This window comes from Oenanthe melanoleuca, chromosome 1, assembly GCF_029582105.1.
Source record: "Oenanthe melanoleuca isolate GR-GAL-2019-014 chromosome 1, OMel1.0, whole genome shotgun sequence".
NCBI lineage: Eukaryota > Metazoa > Chordata > Aves > Passeriformes > Muscicapidae > Oenanthe > Oenanthe melanoleuca.
The window spans coordinates 17,306,901-17,328,753 of record NC_079333.1 but is presented as its reverse complement, the minus strand read 5'-3'; the positions used below and the strand labels follow the sequence as shown (position 1 = coordinate 17,328,753).

Below are 21,853 nucleotides of genomic sequence, written 5' to 3'. Positions count from 1 at the left end.
GAACTGAAAATATCCAAGTTAATTTTAGTGAAATGTTCCTGTGTAAATAAGTGCTTGTTGTATATATAAGATAATTTCCATAGCCTAAAAAGTAGGAAATTTTAAATTTTCTTTGCTGATGTGAATTTCTGTAACAGCCTGTGAAGTTATGTGACACAGGTAATCCAGAGAAAGCAAAATGTCAAATACCAAACACTCACTGTGTGATGTAATTGCTTTCTCATCTGATACAGAGCTTGCATATAGTGCATCTTAACAGTGAGCTCTAGCAGGCTCCATCATAAATGGTCTTCTGAGATGCATCTTGTTAGGATTTAATGTCATAAAGCAATTCATAATTCAGAAGAGACTCTCTCTCTCTCTCTCTCCAAAGATAAAATTCCCCTCTCCTGCTTCTTGTAAATATGTATATACAGTAAAATAAACAAGTTTGATAAAGGTACAAAATGCAAAAGTTGTACATATTAAACTGAATCCCAGCTGTTTCAATTTAGTAATTTCACTGTATGTATAATACAACAGAGTAGAAAGTATGGTTTCTGGCAAATTACTTACTTTATACTTTCTCCAGTGAGACCATTTTAAAACACTCTGCATTTCAGAATGCTTTTATTGTGCAAAGCAACAAGAACTGCATTAGAACCTTTTTAGATAGCAGTTAAAAAGTCAGTCTTTCTTCACTAAACACCCATTCAAAGTGATAACAATGCATATAGGATGCTCAGTTAGAGTCTACAGAATATGAAATTACAAATCTGAATGTATTTATTTTATTTATCCTGACTTCTCTATTTTAGGTATCTTTGGCTTTGCTGGGGACTCTTTGTGATGAAGAGCTGCTCCAGAATAAAGTCATAGAGTGATTCAGTAGAGGTGTTCAAGCATTACATAAGCTGTCAGTTTGCTTTCACTGTTTCTGGATCTTTCTCCTTCTATAAGATTTTATTTCCATAACCTGCTATAGGTATTGTAGGTCATTATCTGCATTGTGAGGGGTGCTTTTCCATGAAGCAGGGAAGGCACAATCTCAAATTGTCTGAGGTTGAATAAAATATCTTTTGAATACAATTGTGTCAGTAGTTCAGTAATGGTCTGTATTCCTGCCTCTCATGCATGCTGATTTGAATTAGCTTTAAGTCTAAGCTTGGTGTAACCTTATATATTTGTATATGGTTTCTCTGGCATCATAATAGAGACTTTTAGGCTTTCTTAGCCCAAGACAGGAAGGTGGAAAAGAAAGGAACCTGGGATTTTTGTTTGGTTTGATTGCTTCTGTTCTCCAGAGAGATGGCTTTGTCTGGGTCTGGGTTTTTCGATGTGATGATTACTGCACTCAGCTTGTTTATAATCTTTTCTGTGAGGATACTGTTGTCTTTTAATGAATGTCTAGGAAAAAACCTAATTACTTTAAAGCACACCCTTTTTAATAAGGGAATATTTTCTTATGCATCACAGTGCTTTCTAAAGATGTCTCTGAAGTTGAACACATTAAATTCAAGTCTACAATTCTCTGTTGCACAGAGACCTAATAAGATCTTGGGACTGTAGGGAACAGCCTCTGGTGTTATGCCTGGAGTTGTCCCGATACTTGCAGATATGAGTATGCTTGATGTAATGTTACTGCATAGCAATAATTGATGGCAGCTTTTATTACAAGAAAAAGGTGTTCTCCAAGGTGTGCTGTCCAATATACCTGCTGTCACATCACCCCTCTCTGCAGACACTCTTGTACCAATCTCAGAGCAAACATCTAAATAATATCTGGAAGGAGTTAATCTTTAGGGCCTTTTTTGTTTCGATTTGTTGGGGTTTTTTTGTGTGTTTTTTTTTTGTTTGTTTGTTTTGGCTTGTGTTTGGTTTGTGTTTTTTGGCTTCTTTTTTTTTTTTTTTCCTTATTTACTATGCAGCTTCCTCTCTCCTGATGATTTTGGGTTGCTTTGGAGTCAGTTCACTGCTGCAGGTGTGAGTCTTGCAGTGGGAAGGTGTGCAGAAGCCCTGGCTTTCAGCCCTTGGAGAGAAGGCTGGCAGTGTCCTGAGTGGGCTTTGTGAGCAAACAGGGCTGTGTATGGCCCCAAGCTTGGCACTGCTGTGCAGGCAGCTGAAGCTGTTTCAAGTGAAATCTCTGCTGACTTCTGTGACGTAGGAAGAGCACTGAGTTATGTAGTGAGGAAAGAATCTGCAGCATAAAAAGTGCCTCGAGGCTGATGCTGTAGCTGGAAGCACTTGTCAGCCCTGCTGCACAGATGTCCCTCTTGGACACTGGAGGTTTGCCCACACTCCCCTTCCTGCAGTCCCTCATGCAGGGAAGGGAAGGGCCCAAGATGCTGTTCCTGGTGTCTCTAGCTGAGTTTTGCCCAGTGGTAGCTGCAGGCAGGGATCTGGGTGACAAAGCCACTCACCTGCCGTGGGGTAGTGTGATTGAAGGAATGCTGAGATGGCAGCTGCTGTATTTGCTGGGGTGTTTTCAAAGAAAGCTGTGTTCATAAGGATACAGTAGGAATGAGGAGACTTGGCAGTTACTGTTGGGTGCATTGTGGGGTGTTCATTATTCTTTATTCATCAGCACTGGGTGGTCCTGTCCATCTGGCTTTTGCTTCCCTCTGTTCCAGGTGATGGGTGAATGTTCTGAGGAAGGCAAAGTTTGAGGGAGGGTTGATGGGCAAATAGTTTTCCTTCTGCAGGTGAGTTCACTGCAGAAAAGTAAAAATGTGGAAGGTGGCTGTTACTGTTCTACTCTGTAGTTTAAATCTCTCTGCTGTGGTTCCTAACAAACAGAAGAGAGTCTGATCAGCTTTCAAGGAAAAGTAAAAGCAGATTTGCCACATTTGAGTAAACCAAATTTACAACAAATACGAACTATCCTGTGATCTGTGACTTCATTGTATCATTTACAATTACTTGGACATGATCAATTCCTTAATTGAAAACTGACTGTGCAGCAAATCATTATTAAAAAGATAAACCTCAATGACATTGCTGTACCCTCAACAGAAAAAAATGGAAAATTCTCCTCTACTCAAAGAGATTAATTCCTTAAATGTAGAGGAAGGGATTTCATCTGCAGTTATTCTCTTTACATGAGTAGTTTTGTATTGATAGTTTCATTTCAGTAAACTATATTTTGACTTGTCTGCGGGCACAGCTGCCACTTCTCTTGTAGCAGAGCAGCTGGATGTAAAACCTTGAGTTTATAACTTGACATGTATACATAGTGAGATGTAGATATATCTTGTCTAAACCTGTATCTGTATTTCCATCTAGGAATATCTGCATAAGCATAATAATACAGTTTGTAAAGCTCGTTAAAAGTTGGGAGGCATTCACAAGTACTCAATTCTATACGTGTTAAATAATCAGCAAAGATTCCCAGTAGTGATCAAAAGAACTAAGAAAAACAATATTTCCACCTTTGTTTTTCTGTAGTTATAAAGATGAGAAGATAAAACCCATAAAGCCTACCTGTAATCTTAACTATCCAATCTTGTTTGAGGTGTGGCTGACTTGTGAAGTGGCTTTTTTATGTTGGCTGGAGATTTATTGTTTTGGTTTTTCTGTGCTGGAGAACTACAGGAGCAGTTTTCACCACCCAGCTGGAGCCAGACTGTTGGAGTTTTTTTTTCATGAAGCCACTTCTTCTTTGACTGTTGGTTAAGAAATGTGAGTTTTAAATAGGTGGCAATATAAACAAAATGAGAACCCAAAGTTTAAATAATCCGCTTTACAAAGAGAACTTCTCCTTTCAGTTTTTATGGGTCTCTGGTACTTTCTTGGTGGTTCTCCAGAAAATCTTGCCAAAAGGAGATCTAATGAAACAGTTCAGGGCAATATCCTCTACTTGTGGAACATTGTTTTTGACTACAGCTCTTCCAGTTTACAATTATACTTAGTATTTTTGAGGTCTACAAGGCATTATTAAAAAAGAATAGCTGACAACAACAAAACCCCAAATTAAAAGGCAGATGTTTTCCACACTTCATATTCACTCACACATTTTCATACACGCTCAAAGAGAATCAGAGACCATGGGACTTGGCAGCAGAGGGAACCTGTGTTTTATGTGTTAGTGCTTTCTTTCCAGACCTCAGCATTTCTTAAGAATGCCTACATCAAATGTTTTCCTACAGTTCTTCTTTTTATTTTGCTTTTTTTCCTTAAATCATCCCTCTGGCTGGTTGTGTTGTACTGGGAGTTACTGTTGCTGCCATGGGTGGTCCTGAGGCATCCTTCTTTTGAAGAAAATACTCAGTTTGTAAATGTTTTATATTGAATACTTTGCCTTACATTTTGGGAATCTGCCTTTGCTCTCTTATGTCTCTGGATTTCTCCTGCAGGGATAGGCCTGTGCACAAGTAAGTGTGAATTAAAGATAATTGACTGTGGAAGTGGTGTACTTTTTCCTGTGAGCTGACTTTGCCCTTGTACTGAGAATGTTTACAATGATGAGAACTCATTTGCACTTCCTAAGCTTTAGCCAAATGTTTGACTTGTCATAATTTAACTGTGATATAAAGCAAACTGAGGTATTTAATGCCAACATCAGAAAGCATTACCAAGAGCCAGTTTTCACAAATCCAGTTTTAGTTGTGGTCTGGGATGAGTCACTTAATCTGATGCAATGAAAACAGAAAAGATGTTGAAGCACAGACATGTGAGTTCATCTTCTACTTTTCATGTTCCAGAGGAAGAATTTTCCTATCTGGAAGAAATTTCTAAGCTGTCTGCAGTGTAACTTGTAACTTCATTAACATCCCAAACAGCAAGAATTCAGGACAGTGTTAATACTGATCATGGAAAAGTAGGTCCTTAGAGCCCACTGAACTAAAGAAGTCTCTCTTCTGAGTTCATATAGTAGTATGAAGAAGGTAGGGTTGGTCAAATCCACAGTTAAGTCTGCTTCTTTCCTTCACCACAGTGTTGCAGTTTACGTCATCAGAGGAACTCGAGTCGTAGATAATGACCATAGGTGGTAGGATGTACTCATTCCAGAAGCACAAAGAATTGTAAACTGCATAACAAGTATTTGCTTGTGTTCAGAAGCCTGCCATCACTGATACCCAGAGTATTCAGGAGAAACCCATCTGTTTCTCCAGTCTTTTGAAAATGTTGGATACACATGGAGAATTTTTTGAGAGTGATGAGAGCCTAAATGAGTTGTGGTTTGTTGGCTCATATTTTAAAAACTTTTTATTAATGGAGTTTGTTTTGTTTGGTTTTTTTTTTAAATTTGTTTATTAAATGACAAAAAAGGTCCAGCATTGTGACTAGCATTGCATTGTGAACAGGCATCAGGAGATGAAGACAAAGGACCACTCAGTGTTTCTTGGTTGCTGCTTAATGACGGGTATGTGTTCACGTTCACATAGGCATGAAATCCACCCATTCTGAGAGGGCTTCATTAAGGACCCAGCCTTTAATAAGCAAGAATCCACAGCCATGTTTGAGAGCTTTTTGTGTTCCAAAGTGCTCCTCCAGTTAAAATCTTTTTAAAAAAAAAGAAAAATCTTTCCCTGCTTCCTGCAGAGGTTTCAGTGCAAACCTGGACCACTCATAGAAGGAACTGTCTCAGATGATTTCAAGTGTTTGAGTCTTGAGTGGGCTGACAAGTCCCTTGCAATGAGATTCTTTGTGTCACATTTAAGGCTTGTGAAGGACTTGGGCACCCCAGAGATTGCTGCCAAATTAATGTATCCTATGGCAGTTCTAGAGTATTGCAAAGGCCTTCCACCTGTTTTCTCCCAAACCGCAAACTGTGGCAAACAGAGAAAGTTATTTTCAAAATTACATCGGAAAGTCCTGTTCAAGCTCATTGATGTCCTTTGGAGTCTTCACTTTCTGATCAGTTTTTGGGAGCAAGTTATGTGTGGTTGTTTGTCCAGCTGCTTACCCGCTTGTCAGGGACTTAGACTTTCAGGGAAGACTTATTTGTGTTTAGACCTTTGAGCCTAGAACAACAGTCTTGTGAATAACCTGTCCACTTCCCAGGATGGCAAACATCTGGATTTTAGATTTTGTTCATTAGGCGCTACACATTATTTGATGAGGAAGCTCACTTGCTTCCTCTTGCTCTCTTGCTTGCTGAGGTTTTTTTAGAACTTTCCTCAGAATCACAGTAACTTCTTGCTCTTTCCCCAAGCTTTTTAAAAATTTAGAATGTGAAGGAAAACTTGGACTAAATTGGACTCATACTTTCAAGCACAATTAAAACACCTTGCAGTGTTCAGATTTCATTGGTTATTAATTTATTTTTTTTTTTAAGTGGGGCAGAGCTGTTTGTAAACTTCAGTTTGTAGTAGCTTCTTGAAAGAAACAGGAAGGGTTGAGGCAAACTAGCTGTGCTGCTTGTTCTCCACATACCAGTATTTCCAGCTCTTCAGCATTTGGAGTTGCTGGCAGACAGGTAGTGTGGTTGTAATCTCAGGTCACCACAGGTCAAATGAAACAGGGTCATCATTCTTGTGGATCATGCAGGCAGAAGAAATCAGACCCTGAGGTGTTTAATTGTGCTTTAAGGTACTAAGAAACATCTGGGAAACAGCAGGCTGACTGACCTCAGCTTGGTCACTGAGAGGACTGCACCACTGGTCCTCCTGGAAGTCACTTCTGGGCACATGAAGAACAAGAAGAGGACAGGAAACAGCCAAACATTAATTTACCATGGGGAAAATTCTACCTGAGTGTGAAGAAATGATGGAGAAAAAAAGCTGTTGGCAAAAGGAGAGCAGAGGACTTTGTTTACTTTGATGGTACCAAGTTTTTTGACACTTTCATTAGCATCCCTGGAGCCAAACTGAATTCCCCCTAGATGGATTGCTGGATAGGCTGCAGTGTGTGAAAAATTGGCTGAGCCAGTATTGAACTGGCAGAGAGTTATTGGTGGTGTTCCCTAGGGACTGATATTGGTGTCAGTGTTGAATATTTTCGTTGGTGATACAAATGATGGATTGGAGGGCACCTTCAGCAGATTCAAAGGTGACACTGAATTGGTGGAAGTAGTGGATTGCAGGAGCTGCCTTTCAAAGGAACTTGAGAAAGTTGACATGGGCTAGCAGGAACCCAAGAAGTTTAACAAAAAGAAAGGCAGAAAACAGCTTTGCAGAGACAGGCCTGATGATTGTAACAAGCAGTACATTGAGTAGAATTCAGCAGCAAGACCTTGTAGCCACTAAAGCAAGCTAGGCTGGGGTGTGTGAGCAGGAATGTAGGCAGCAGGCTGAGGGAAGGGTTTTCCTGCTCTGAGCTCCTGAGACTGAATACCTGTACAGAGGGCACTGTAGGGAGCACAGTCAAGGACCACTCAGGGTGTTGGGTCAGAGCACATGACATACCAGGAGAGGCTGAGTGAGAGCTCCTTGTGTTTCACCTGAGAAAGCTGAGGAGATGCTCCAGTTGACTCCAGCTATCTGTAGGATCATTATGAAGAGGAGGAACCTAGACTCCTTTTAGAGGTGCATAGTGAAAGGACAGGCATGAGGTGATTGTCAGAAGTTTCAGGTGGAGAAATTTGGATTGAGCATAAGGAAAAATACTGGGAGAGTGATGGATTCTCTATCCCTGGATGGGGTCCTGAGCAACATGGTTCAGCATTGAAGCTAGGTCTGCCTTGAGCAGGACTAGAGACCCCCAGCTGCTGAATTTGGTATTTAATATTTCCCTTTTCTTGAAATAATGGTTTGTTAATGCATGAAAATTAATAACTATGTTATGGCATTTTAAGAGGAACAATGCAGAAGTTTTCCTAAATCTTTCACATGCAGCTCATGTCACACTTCTAGCTTTAGATCCTTTGAAGTGGTCATTGCTGAATCCTGTGATTGTCTTTCTATGAATTAAAAATAAGCCAAGTCTCTTTCTCCTTAAAAGAGACTGTTATGTTCAGCAGAACTCGAGGTGGTAATGCATTTTTGCATATGAGCATGCATATGGCTTGAGAATGGGAGCATTGTCTACATCCCTGCTTACTTTTGATAGTTTAGTTCAAAGCTTGAGACAAATTGTTAGGGAAAAACTCTGAAAAGTCTTCTAGCATCAAGCTACCTCCCTGGCAAAGAACACATTTTCTTGGTAGCTTGTTTTTTTCTAGGAATTCGAAAGCATTTATACTCAACATCCACAGAGCTACAGGAGAATATGGTCATAATGCTATAGTGAATTGCCATGAATGAAATATGGGCCTGCTAAGCTACACATACATTGTTTGCCATTATACAGTGCTTTCTAGCTCACACTGTATATATGTAGCTCTCAATTAAAGCAATTTTAAAAATTGGGGTATGAAAGTAAAATTACTTTTTTAAAAATTTTATTAACAGTGTGGGTTTGATCTTTACACTTTTTCCATTAAGTGAAGTAATGTAAATCTCCATGCAGAATTTTAGCTCACATTTCTCCTGCAAAAAGAGCAGTAGACTTACTGGTGTTGTGTGGCATCCTGGGGGAACTGTTTTCTAACTTGGCTGGTATCACATGGGCTTTTAGAGGGAATTCACAAAATGCTCTCATCCTAGAAAGAACTTGAAGCAGTGTAGACCAAAATTTTCATGCCTTTTTAATGGTTTAACTGAACTAGCCAAGTACAACAATTTAGGCAACGGGATAATGGAACTATAGAACTTTAGATTATTTTGATAGGGAGATGATTTTAAAGGGGTGTTTAATGTGCTGAATAGCTGAGGCTGCTTTATTGAGATTATACATGGAATGAGATACCATTCTACTTGAGGGTTTTTTAAGTAACATTGTTTATTTCTTTCGTTTTATCTGCGTGTCATGTAATTTTTTTTTTATTCTTTCAGGCACTGTGTATGTGTGCCATGTTCTTGTATTCAGGGGCAGCTTTGTGATTTCCTACACCTCCAGATCTTTGTGCTGCCTGATGCTTCCTCTGCATTCTCTGAGCTCCAGGGATGCCCACCTGGAGCTGCATCCAAAGTGTGCCTTGCTGGGCATGTGTAACATCTCTGTGCTTACCCATGGAACAAGCACACAAAAAGATTGCTGAGTGAGAAAGTTTTCTTTTCAGTTTCTTCATTTTCTGGAAGGGAGAGACAGCAAAAGGAAGCAGGGACTGGGATCAGAGTTAAAACTCTTCTTCCAAGTTTGACTGTGTATTTGTTTCTGACCTTTTGTCCAAGATTTTTCATCTTAGTCTCTTTTCAACCTGCAAAAGTTAGGAAGGTAGCAATGTTCCCACCGTTTATTAAAGTGCTTTAAATTCAAGACAGAATTAATAAGATTTGTGCTTTTTTTTTTTTCCCCAGAGAATTTGTTTCTGCCACAGCTAACAAGTCTTTCAGTAGAATGATAACAAAGGTGATGTTTGATAATGGTGTATTTTTAACTTTGGCTCCATCTCAGACTCTGAGTTCTAATGCTTCTTCTGTAGCCATAGGTGGACAGAAAATTATTTGTATGTTACTGTAGTTCTGCAAAAGTATATTACAGAAATAGAACTGTTTTTTCTTTTAGGCTCTGAGGTTCATTGTCAAGAAGCCCAGATACTTTCCTTGATTGGTTGGCTGCCTGACACAGTCTTCCATAAATTTCCAGTTGGAATGGAAGTACATAACATGTCTTTCCATACATATTAATTCAGGATCTGACATGCTCTGCATGTTTCACACAGGCTGTCTGCATGGTACACCCTGCAGGTTTGATGCTGTCTTGGGCACACTGCTGCATGTGTATATTTAGCAATTTTCTGGGGTGCCTGGTGAGCCAAATTCCTTTCACTTGGAGAATAAGAGGATATTTGAGATGGGACACAGAAGACATGAAGTAATTGTTCCCATTATGAGAGTAATATGTTAAGTGGCCAGATTTTGCTGAGTATTTTAAGTTTTTAGCCTGTGTAATATCATAGGTTGAGTGTAAAACAGAAACCTTTTGATATGGCACTGTGGATTTTTGGCTTTATCCAGTGTGAGGAATGCTTCTTTCTCCATGATTTTCTTGTGTGTTTATTTGACACCCTAGTTATTTACAGACTTCTAACAAGTGAGAATTTCATCATGATAAGAAGTCATTAAGTTGTACTGAAAAATCTCTATATAATGAACTGACATTTGTGCCTTGTTTCTGTGGATAAGATGGATAAGGTTGGAGCGGTTTTTTCCCCTCTTTCTTTAAATTCTTTAGTTTTGAAATCAGCTGTTTTCTGGCCCAAATTCAGTTCATCAGAATGCTCAAACTTAGGCTTAATTCAAACATCTATTTACCATTGCACCGTCCAGAGTCATATCATGAAATAACAGGAAGTGATAGAAATAACAAACTTTTTAAAAAGTTTAAAGACAAGGAAAAGGGAAAGTTTGTTTTTAAATTCCAAATTGAAATAAAAAAGAAAACCACTAGATGGCACTTGAAAATTGTGTATTAAGATAATACATCTGCTTTTGAAATAATTACAAATGTTCACAGAGCCAAAAAGTTTTTAAGTGGATCTGCAATGATACTTCCAAACCAGAATTCAAGTTCCTTTAGGTTTAGTATCTTTTTCTGTGATCAGACTAAAACACTGCATTAAGGAATCTAGTCTCAATTTAAAACTCATTCCTGAATCTTAAAATGCTGCCTTTAGCAAAATGATAAATACAAATATAACTGATAAATGTGTGAAAATTAATTTGGTTTCCACTTACTTTTAATGGAATTACAGAGTTGTTTAGGTAGGAAAAAACCTTGAAGATTATTTGAAGTCCACCACTCAGCCATGTCCCTAAATGCCACATATCTTTTAAAAGACCTCCTGGGATAGTGACTTAACCAGAGCCCTGAGCAGCCTGTTCAGTGCTTGACAACCCTTTTGGTGGGGAAGTTTTTCCTTATATCCCATCTAACTTATTTCTTCTTCTTGTTTGTTAGAGGAGATTTGTAGCCATTTAGCAAAATTCTGCTCTTTCTTGGCATTCTGCTTACCTACTTGGGTTATACATAATATGAGATACAATGTATTTTGGCAAAGTGTTGCTACTTTAATATGGTCAAAAGCTTAGAAATTAAAGAGTTTGGTAGGGAGGGGTTTGTATAGGAAACAGACTCATGAGGGTTCACTTCTCATTTTTGGATTTACACAGTTACCTCTCTTGGTAGAGGAAGAGGATGGAAGGTGATTGTGACAATTTGATTCTGAACAAAATATTTTAGTAGCCTGGAATTTTATTATCAAGTCAGCCTTGCGGTATTTCTGTTAGTGAACGTGGCACAAGCCCCTTTTGTTTGAAATTCTTGTGAAGCCTCTTTATGATTGTTTCTGAGATGCATAAGAGTTACATTACCATGATTTATGGGCTTTATATTGAAGATGTATAAAGCTGAGTAAATATTTTCTGTAGTCATTAGTTTGATTCTTCTTCCATAGGAGTAGAGTGTAGTAGCTGTACAAGAGAATGTTTAGACAACTGCCTTAGCCTATTGCACTTGAAGAGAACAGAAGCAAACAAAGTATAATATGGGGTTGTGCAGGGATATTTTATGGCCTATTAAATATGTATTAAGGGAGTAATTCTTTCATTTGCTCATACAGCTGTATATGGTTCCCCTGACACTGGTGGTAATTATGAGTGAATTTTATTATGAAAGTTCTGTTACGCACATGGTAAACCTTAGAATGGGTTACAGTAGTGATGGACACAGCTGCACTGTCCTGCTTTTGCAGAAGACACTGGGACACAATCAACAAGAGGTGAAAAGGAGAGTTGAACAATTTTACCATTCAGCTGTGCTCCCCCTGCGATGTGTGCTGCAGGAACGTCTCCTCTTTGTGCAGCTCTGCTCTGCACAAAAGCACTTGGCTGTGTTTCTGCCATGACTGCACCCTACAGCAATTTGTATGCCTGCTAATCACAGATAAAAACAGAGCTTTGGGAGTGGCAAGTCTAGAACATGTACTTTTAAACTTTTTTTTTTCCTTTCATTAATATGGTCTTATCCTCTGAAGGCTGTGAGCAGAACTCCAGGCCATGTTCACATAAAATTCCAATTTGACTTTGATTTCTTACCTGATAGGCCCTTCAGTGAGGAAGCTGTTGCTAAATTGCAGGTGCCCCCCTGGGAATGATCTGATGAGAATGTCCATGCACTGAAATTCAATTAGTTTTTTCTGTGGCCATCTTACCTGTGAGCTCACTGGCTCTAAATTTCTTTATGCTGAGATTAAGCATTTAGTAACTTGCAAAAGCTAGAGAGCAAGAACTCCTGGTGATCCAGTTGACAGATCACAAAGATTTTCATTTTGCAACATTGATATAAAGGAAAATGCAGAAATGACAACTTTCTAGAAAAGCTGCTACCCATCAGGCTCAGGTAGTCCTGCTCACACAGGAACACAAAGCAAATATTTCATGGTGGTTCTCTCAGCTCTAACTTGCTGAAAGTCAGTGGTTTTTTGGATTGTGCTGTTGCTATGGTCTGTGATGCTCTGCAGACAAACACTCATCTCCTGTCTGAGAGGTGGTTGCATTTTACAGTCTATTCTGTGTTCCTGGAGGAAAAGTGCTCTGCTGATAAATTACTCTGGTGTCAGTAGAGGGCTTTGAAGCAGTTGTTGTTATTATCTCCCCTCTGTAGGAGGAAGTATTGCAAAGTAGGTTGTGCTCTGCTGCCTCTGTGTTTTGAATTTCAGGCATTTATTTTGCTCACCTTCCCAGGTTTCTTGGTGCTCTCTCCTGTTGTGTCAGCAAATGTAGAAACAAAAAGAAATGCTGCTGTGGAGCAAAAGGATTGCCAGAATTTCCAGGCTTTCTGGGTTACATCTCCTTCAGCTAGGAGCAGAGCCAGGTTTGGTAGTGCAGGTGTCCCAGTGTGTCCCTCCCCTGGGTGAGTGACCTCACCTACATGTGCAGGAGGCCTTTCCCTGCTCCCCAGTGCATGGTTCCTTTCTGTGAGAGAACCCCCTGCCTGTTCTCCAGGAGCTCCAGGCTAAGGAAGTTGCTAGGCTAATAATCCAGGTGCATTATTGCAGCAGATGCACAGGGTTGTAGGCAGACCTGCTGGTGATCTTTTGGCATGCAGGGTGCTTAGCACCTGGTGTCCAGAGGGGTGGATGTCACCCTGACAAATGCTTGTCTTCTGCACTTTGTGACCCAGAAATTTTGGCTAGCAGAGTGTGTCACTGGAGTCTTGCTTGGTGAAGTAAATATAACTATAGCTGTAGCTGTGATTTACTGGTTTTTGGGTTTCTGCCTCTGCAGCTACTGAAGTCTAAAACAAGTCCTACAATAGCAAATGTCCTGCTGTAACTTAAATTCAAGACAATAAAAATCTTGTTAAGGTTAAGACCTGAGCCTTCAGACAACTGCTTTTACCTGTGTGACTCCAGGCTCCTCTTCATATGCTTCTGTTTGAGTAAAGATGTTAGTGACTTGCAGCCCCAGACCTTTTTCTACAAGGCAGACTCTTCCATCAGTTCCTTCCCTTCATGTGCACCAGTGAGCCACTTCACAGAGGCAGAAGGTGCTGCAGTGAGTACAGTTGTTCAACATAGTGTTTTTCATACCAGACAGAGCTTGGTTGATTTCTTTGTAATTTTTTAATGTGATACAAATGTTTCTCATTTTGCATGTCTGAATGAAAAGAGAAAGAGTAGAGTTGAAGTTTAAACTCTGTTGACTTGTGATATATGTTGCTTTTCTTCCTCTTCAGCAGGTATGAATGGAATATAAAAGCCCCCCCAAAATTTAAAAAAGATGCTGTTGACATTTTTCTATGATCTTGGGGTTTAATTTTATATATTAGAGAACAAAGAAAGCAAGCAACTGGTATCGGAGTTTGTGAATAAGGAACAGTTTAAAATAATTTCTGAAGATGGAAAAGTGTGTCATTAAAAATTAACTAACACTTGTAGCTGTGTTGCTAAGTGTTTCATGTGGTGACAGTCTCTCCCAAACCTCCGCTGGCAAACAGGACCCCATTGAGTCTCAGCATGTCCCCCATTAAACCATCACATCTCTGAAAATTAGAAAGCTCATTAATGGCTTTCTGCTGTGAAGCAATAAAGAGTATATTCACTGACTGGTCAGCAATTAGTGCCAACTAGTTTTTGTCATACATTATAGAAATACTCTGGTTCATTTATTTCAGAGGTAAAAGAAATTTATGTAAAAAAAAAAAACCAACACTTTTTGTATTTGTGTAGATGTATTTTACAGCCAGCAATCGACTTTTACTTTCATGTGAAAATTCAAATACCTCTTCAGCCCACTAGACTGCTGAAAACATGAACTCATTTCCCAGTCTCCTACTTCTTCATTGAAACAGCTCAGTAGTACCCAAAACAACAAGCTATTAGTGTCATAGTTCAGTTCCCTCTTTTCTTATTAGCATTTGTTTTTATCATGTAGTAGAGAACTTAGATAGTACAAAACAGAGCAGAAGTGTGGAAAATCCACTTGAAACTCTGCCTTTGCTCCTTTGTACCAGTAATCTTCATTGAGTCAACCAAGGGCCCAGCTGGGCTGCAGGAAATGCAGGGGTATTTCTAAGGTAACAGAAAATCTGAAATTCATTTCCACTGTCCTCAGGGAAATGAGAGTTGCTGAAGCTCAGATGTTGGTCTGTGGAGAATAATCCATAGGGGAGTGCACCATAGTCACAACCCATGTCTGTGGGGCTCTGCTTTTGCAGGTCTTGCATTTCTTTCTAACATGTATTACAACGTGCCTTAGAGCACTTGGCTGCTTTTGAAGACCTTTTTAAGACCTCTTTAAGGATTTTGGTGTTTTTGGACGTAGTTTGAGTGTAGCTTATTTAGCAAAAGCAGCATTCTCAGTGGCAGATCAACACTGGGATGAGATAGTTCCAAAATTAGTACTGCTGAAGTTGGTCACCTCTGTGTATAAGGTCTTATAAATAAGAGAGAAAGATAGAAGAAAAAACATTACCAAATGTAATTAAATGCTTGTTGTTAAGGAACACTTAAAAAACGAAATATTGTAAACAGTTATGTATTTAAAGTAGAAACATAGGCAGTAAAAAGCTTAACAACTTCTCTCCTGCTTTCCTTCCATCCACCTCTTTTCTTAAGGAATTTTTTTTTTTTTTCTTCTGAAGCTGTATTAGCTATACATATTTATAAGACTTCCAAGAAGACTATGATTCTTTGCTTAATGTTTCTAGGACCAGAAGGGCAGCCAGCACACACAACAAAATTCTTAAATTTTCTTTCTGATGTAATATTTCTGTAATGTTTGATCTGTATATGCACTAAAAGTAGATGTAGAATGTCACCCTGAAGGTATCTTGCTGTCAATGGATCATGAATGTCAGCCTTGACAGGTATCTTCGAGTGACATTATAAAGCATATGTGTCTTATTTTAAGAAAAGCTGTCCATACCTTATCTTGTTGAAATATTCCTATTTTCTCTGTAGTGTCTGTCACTTCATTTTTGTCATCCTTAAGCTGAGAAGTGACTTGTAAAATCTTGTTGTCTGGTTTTAGTAATTTTTACACTGGCAAACTTCTAAAAGCCGTTCCATCTGCCTTAAAAGATACATAATATTTTTACTGATACCTGTAGAAGAAAATACCTTTTTTGTGTGTTCTGATTAATAAATTCCAGTTATTACAAACTGTACACTTCAGGTGTTGTGTATATTCTCTACTTTTAAGCCCAAATCTCTCAAAGACTGCACATGGCTTGTTCTGTGACTTTCTATGTAACTTCTCAATTGCCAGACTTAAATGTGTGCTTGTAGGGTCCAAGTCCAGCTCTTTCTTTTAAAAGCATGCTGATAGAGATGATTGCCAGTGCTTGGGAATCTCTGAAAGAGAAACAGGTAGTATTTCTGCTTGCTTCTGTCTGCCAGCTTCCAATGTCTCATTTAAAACAAGCAGCTAACGTGCTATTGACTATGTGTCAAGGGGAAAAAAAAAATCAGATAAATAAATAGAATCGTAAGAGTCAGGTAACTGGATTCCATTGATGTTTTGCCATTCAAGAAGTAAATAATGCCAGTAAAGCTTCCACTGTTTAATCACAATCATACATGCATTGTGCTACATCTTGCCAAAAGAAAAATGTCCATGTCCATGTTAGCTGTATTTTGCATTTGCCTGGATTTTTTTATTTTCATAATTATGTGAATATGTCAACAATAAGGACACAAATACCCATGAAGTGGGGGTGTAGTTAAATAAAAAATTAAGCAATCCAAAGGAAGCAAGGTTACTACACTATGTTGGCATCCATTTTTAACAGGAAAAGTCACATGTGATGTAATAAAGAATTAGTACATTTTTCACTATGCCAGTCCTATATTTGACTGCATCAGCAAAAAGTGCACACCAGAAAAAAGTCTCTGAAATGTATTTCAAAAATTATGGGGACCTGAATAAATAAAAATGGGGAAAGAGGAATTGGAAACACAAAAGTACGTGAAAATAGAATATGACCCTCCCTTAGGGGGAAGGAAATAATTTTGTGTTTGTATTATGAATTACCCCCAATTTTAGAGAAAAGAAAAGCAGGCTTAGAGGGTAGAATACATAGCTTGACTTAAGAAGTGAGGGATTTCCAGGCAATGATGTAAACATAGTTTGAAGTCTGCTTGTGGCCTCAGTCCTTCCATCAGTGGGGTCAAAATCAGGAGGGTTTTTGTTGTTTGCCATTGCAGAGATTCTCCTCAAAGCAGAAGCAAAGAATGACTGTGTTTTCTATGGTAAATAGTGCTGTATGACAGACAGGATCTGACTTACTCTTTGTTGTAAAATGGTTCACAGTTTCATAAAGCAACCTGATGAACATCTCTTGAATTCCTGGAGCTGAGTGTACATTTTTATTTTTGCAATAATGTGTGATGAGCTTTGATTATTTTAGTGGTAAGTGAATGTTTTAATACCTAGCCCTCATGCATGAAAAACAAGAATTATTTGTGAGCTCAGCTGTGGTGAAGAGGTGTAAGGTACTGAGAGCCCCTTTGGGTTTTGCAAGGTGACTGGTGCTGGCTCTGTGCTGCCTTGCCAGACTCAGCACAGAGCATAGGCAGGGCCTCAGGGGTGATGGAGAACACATGTAAAATACACCCAAGTCCTGTGAGTTCTTCCCTTGCTCGTCCTTTTCAGGGCAGCAGGCAGGGAGGTGCCAGCTCTAAAGGTAGTGCTGTTGTTGGAATAGCCCTGAGACTTCATCTGAGCTTTGTAAAGGAGGATCATGGAGCACTTCTCAAATGTTGATTGAGTTTCACACTAACAAGGTGGAAGGCTACTAGTAGTACTTGTCATACTTAGGACTTACTGTAGACAGAAGCCATATGATTAGCTCATGTACAGAGTGAGTGGTGAGGGCTGGAATAGCTCTCCCTGTTGTACTTGTAGTGTATTAATCCTGCTCAGAAATAGGCCACATGCTTTATTGACTGCAGTAATAGGCAGATCTGTATCATTTAGCAATCTCTGAACGAGTCTCTGCTGCCCACAGGAACTGAAGCTTCTGCTTGAACATTAACTAAGCTTTGTTGATTTGTGTCTGAAAATACCCCAAACAAAAGCAAATGGTGGTTCAGCACTTTAGGAAGAGAAACAGATGGAGAGCACAGTGCAGTGTGGTACATGGCAGAGGTCACAGTGGGATAAAAACAATTTCAAACATACATTTCATGATACTGGATTGTAGCTTAATTTTCCACACACCTTAATTTTTTTTTGAGCCAAAGTGGTTCGTGTATTTGGATCTGCTTTGCAAGTCATGGATGGAAATTTAGGTGAAATGGTGCATGGTTATGTACTGTATAAAACTCCCTGTAACCTACAGGAGTTGGTTACAGAACATGAACAGAGGAGGGGGTGATATGAAATCAAAGTTTAAATGTTTTCCAGGTGGAAGTGGCATTATGTGGATAAAGTATGTTACTTAATGGGATACAGTTACTACAAAGTTGCAGCATTAATTACTGGGGGGGGCAGGTACTGCTGACAAGTGGGGAAGGTCTAACAAACTTCAATATGTATCCTGGAAAATGCCATTTTAAAATGTAGCTTAAAATTTGTGAACCTCCTTCAGTTCACAGGCTTCAATTGTTCCTCCAGCAAGCAGTGTCTCAAAGTCCTGCAGCTTTCTGCACTAAGATCTGCAGGGGAAGCAGCTGCTTAGGCAAGAACTTTTCTGGTGCCAAGAAGGGCACATTGCCAAAATGCCAGTAAATTAACCAACAAGAAACACCTGGAAGAGATCATCCAAAACCAGAAGTAGTGATCACTAAATATGGGAGCCTGGCTGGAGCTGTGCAAGATGGTTCTTGTTGGACATTTGCCTCAGGGGGTGGCACAATGGTTCAAGCAGCTGGTCTAAGTTGCATCACACTCAAGTGCAAGTGTGGCAGCTTTCTCTTTTGCCACTGTAGGCTGAAACATTAGTGTTGCACCAGACATCTTCCAGAAAGCAGCATCCTAAAATGGACTGTGGTCTTGCAGTTACAAGGTTTGACTCTTTCTGTGCCCTTTTCCTGAAAGTCAGCAACATAGCTTCTTCTGGCTTTGCCTATGGAACCAGGGCTGAGTGCTGGTGAGAAACTCCTGTGAGACTTCATCAAATTTATTGGCTCTATAAAGATGTAGCTGGCTAACCACTCTGAAGTTCAGTTTGTTTTGATGTTTGTGTTGTTTTCTTGGAAAGCTAGCCATGCTCCTGTCAGGATTGCCACTGATACTACACTATGCTAACAGAATGCTGCAAGGGAGCAGACTGTGTGCCAGCAGCACTTGCTTGCTGTGTGCTTCAGTACTTGGATGTGATGTGCTGGTTTTATTTGTTTACATATATATATATATATATATATGTATATATATATTCATTTGTCCCTTAGTTGTGTACTTATCTGAAGTCAACCCTTAAACTGATACCTTGGATGTGTTAAGCATGTATTTTTATTAAGAGGTAGTTCTGAGGTATTTTAACAACACACACACAACTAAATATGATTTGTCTTCTGCATGCACTTGGCTCAGTACATGGTTTTTGTTTCCTGTGCAGTACTTTGGAAATGTCAGCATAACTGTCTCTGGTTGTTTGCTTCAAATTTGTGTGTCTTAAGATTCACTTCTCTTAGGACTCAAATTTGCCTATTGCACCTTTTAATGGCACTGGACAAATCCTAGCTCATAGTATCATGAGGCTCTGTATCAACACTGGTGTATATATACGTGTATATATGTATATATAAGTGCATGATTAACATATGAATGGCTGGTGATACGTTCCACTGCGAGAAAGAGGGATGTCCTGGCACTGACATTTGCAGTGCACAGTATGAAAAGCTGCAGTGGATATAGGTGTGAGAGAGCTGTGGAGTCTCTCACTCACTTGGCTAGTGAAGGGCTTCTCTGCCATCCTTCAGACAGGGGCACATTTCAGAGCTGAACTAGCTGGCATCCTTACTTCATGCTCTTAAATTGTGTATTGCTAGTTATTCTAGGCATTACATGGAAGTGTTAAAATTGCATAAAGTACATCCATGTTTATGCTGATAATTGGAATAAATATCTATCTAATATCTTGCCAGAAATTTCTGAGAGTCTTACATTGGTGCCTCATATATTTGTCACTGGTTTGTTGTGAATTTATCAATATTTTTGCATGACAGGTCACAGTAATGAAAGGCAGTAGTAGGAATAAGGATCACTCAACAGAAGGTGAAGGAACTGGGAAGCGACCAAAAAGGAAGTGTCTTCAGTGGCATCCCCTGCTTGCCAAGAAACTCCTTGACTTCTCTGAAGAGGAAGAAGAGGAAGAAGAAGAGGAAGATATTGATAAGGTAGATTTAATTGGATTCTTTGACCATAGATGGTTAATGGGGGATCAGCTGTGTTTTTTATTTTATGTCATCTTGTTCTCTTTTGTGAAGAAACACAGCCAATAAAAAGTGATGTGATGCGGTGCCTGTAAGGCTGTAAAGGCAGATAGTGACACAAGAAAGTGAATTGTCAATTGTGTTTAAAATAGTGCACACATTTTTTTTTACATTGCAATAGTTTTATCTGCTATATTTTAATAATGTGTTGCACATCCTAATCTTCATTGCTCAAAGTGGATTTTTGATGGGCTTTTTTTTTAATTGCTAATTTTAGATATTAAGTTGGCTTGTGCTTGGTATGTGCTTCTAGTGGCTCTGAAGGGCATACCAAACTAAAGTTTTCATTCTTCTTTTTTAAAGATTAAAAAACTACAAAGATTACAAGGGAAAAAGAAGGAAAAAGCTTCTACAATTTTTCCTCTCTTTGCATGTGAAATTCAACTTCTTCTCCAGAGTGCACAGCTAAAGTAATCTGTCTCTGGTTTGACACTTGGTATTTTGATATTGTTCAGTGACGCTGACCTTACCCTTTTTTCATGCCATGTGGCACCTCACACTTCTACACTTGGACTCATTCTCTGTAAAAACAAGCAGGAATTGTTTATGCAGATGTGATGATTCCATCAGGTGGATGGCATTCATATCTGTATCTCCTTGGTGTCTTGCTAAGGCAGGAATGGAAAGGTCAGTGCTGAGGAGACTGCCTTGAGCTATACACTGATAACAGAGGGTGGCCTTGGCAAGGACGTGCAGGAGCCTGATTCTCTGAGGGTGCTTTCTGTCAACCTTACAGGTCTTTTCACAACATGGTATAAAATAGCAGTGTTGCAGTTAGGTAGGAGATGGTTCTCTGTCTCATGGAGTAAGTTCTGTGGCTCGTCCCTTGTAGCAATGATACGCTTGCCTGTTAGTGGAGAAGGCACATTTTGGCAGTGTATGCTATTGAGATTTGCCCTCTCCGTCTGCTGGGCAGCTTTGTGGTGGCTGCGCTGCTGTGCTGCTCACAGGCTGAGCAGAGACCAGCAGGAGATGGGGAAACAACTGACAAACAAACTGTTACCTGTTCCTCCTTGTGTGCTCTGTAGTTGCAAACACAGATAATCAAAGTCTGAGGTAGCTCTGCTTGCCTCATCCCACTAAGATGATTCCTAGATTGTCAGAAGGGGGTAGGATGGATCTCCTCCTGCCAGCCCCTTTAGGACTGTTACTAGAGAATGGTCTACAGCTTAGAAATTTTTCCACTTGGAAGTCAGAGTTAAGTCTTGCAGAGAGCATTGAGGGAACTGTGGACCATCAGGTGAGGAGGTTTGATGTAGAACTCTGCACTGACTGGATGGCATGGATGGTCTTTGGAGACAGCTGTGTGCATCCACGTGCCTCTGCCTCACTCCCACGTGGTGCACACGGTCTCAGTCTGTGCAGGATGCAGATAACTGAGCTCACACCCTTCCCTTTGGTTCTGCCAGGTGCCCCTCCTTGGCCCTGATGGTTTAGAGCAGGATGCTGATGAGACTGAAGATGACGAGTCGTCAGAGCAACGAGCTCGCCGGCCAATGAACGCGTTTCTCTTGTTCTGCAAACGCCACCGCTCTCTTGTGCGCAAAGAACACCCTCGCCTCGATAATCGTGGCGCGACCAAGATCTTGGCAGATTGGTGGTCTGTTCTAGATCCAAAAGAAAAACAGAAATACACTGACATGGCCAAGGAGGTATGTTCTGTCTGAGTGCTGGATGTAAAGGGAGTTCATTACATATTTGTCATCTTCTCTGTGTGTTAAATGTTTTCTGTGGGATCTTTCTCTTCCCTCTGTTCCTCAGCTTCACCGTGAGATTATGGTGCCCAGAGCAGCTGCTGTTCTTGCTTTAATTCACTTGATCCTTTGGACCAGAGTGGAAAGCAATTGGTCTTTGTACATACACTAACCTGGTTGTGGTTGTCATTGGTATAAATAATGCACTTTGTGATTGTATGGCCTGATAATTTCTGCAGTTCCTTTCATTTATTAGCACAAGGATAGTGGCTATTGTAAACAATAACATACAGTTCCTTGTCAGCTGACTAGTGATACT

At 39.7% G+C, this 21,853-nt stretch overlaps 1 protein-coding gene across 20 annotated transcripts in view; it reads left to right on the top strand.

The window, feature by feature from the left end:
- BBX (BBX high mobility group box domain containing) overlaps window positions 1–21,853 on the top strand; it is a 136,513-nt gene that overhangs the window by 55,228 nt on the left and 59,432 nt on the right. For all 20 annotated transcript variants that reach the window (XM_056503911.1, XM_056503974.1, XM_056504021.1 and 17 more), the window contains 2 exons: window positions 19,574–19,744; window positions 21,250–21,492. In XM_056503911.1, the coding sequence (XP_056359886.1) occupies window positions 19,583–19,744; window positions 21,250–21,492 (405 nt within the window). In that variant the 5' untranslated portion in view covers window positions 19,574–19,582. The remainder of the gene's footprint in view (window positions 1–19,573; window positions 19,745–21,249; window positions 21,493–21,853) is intronic.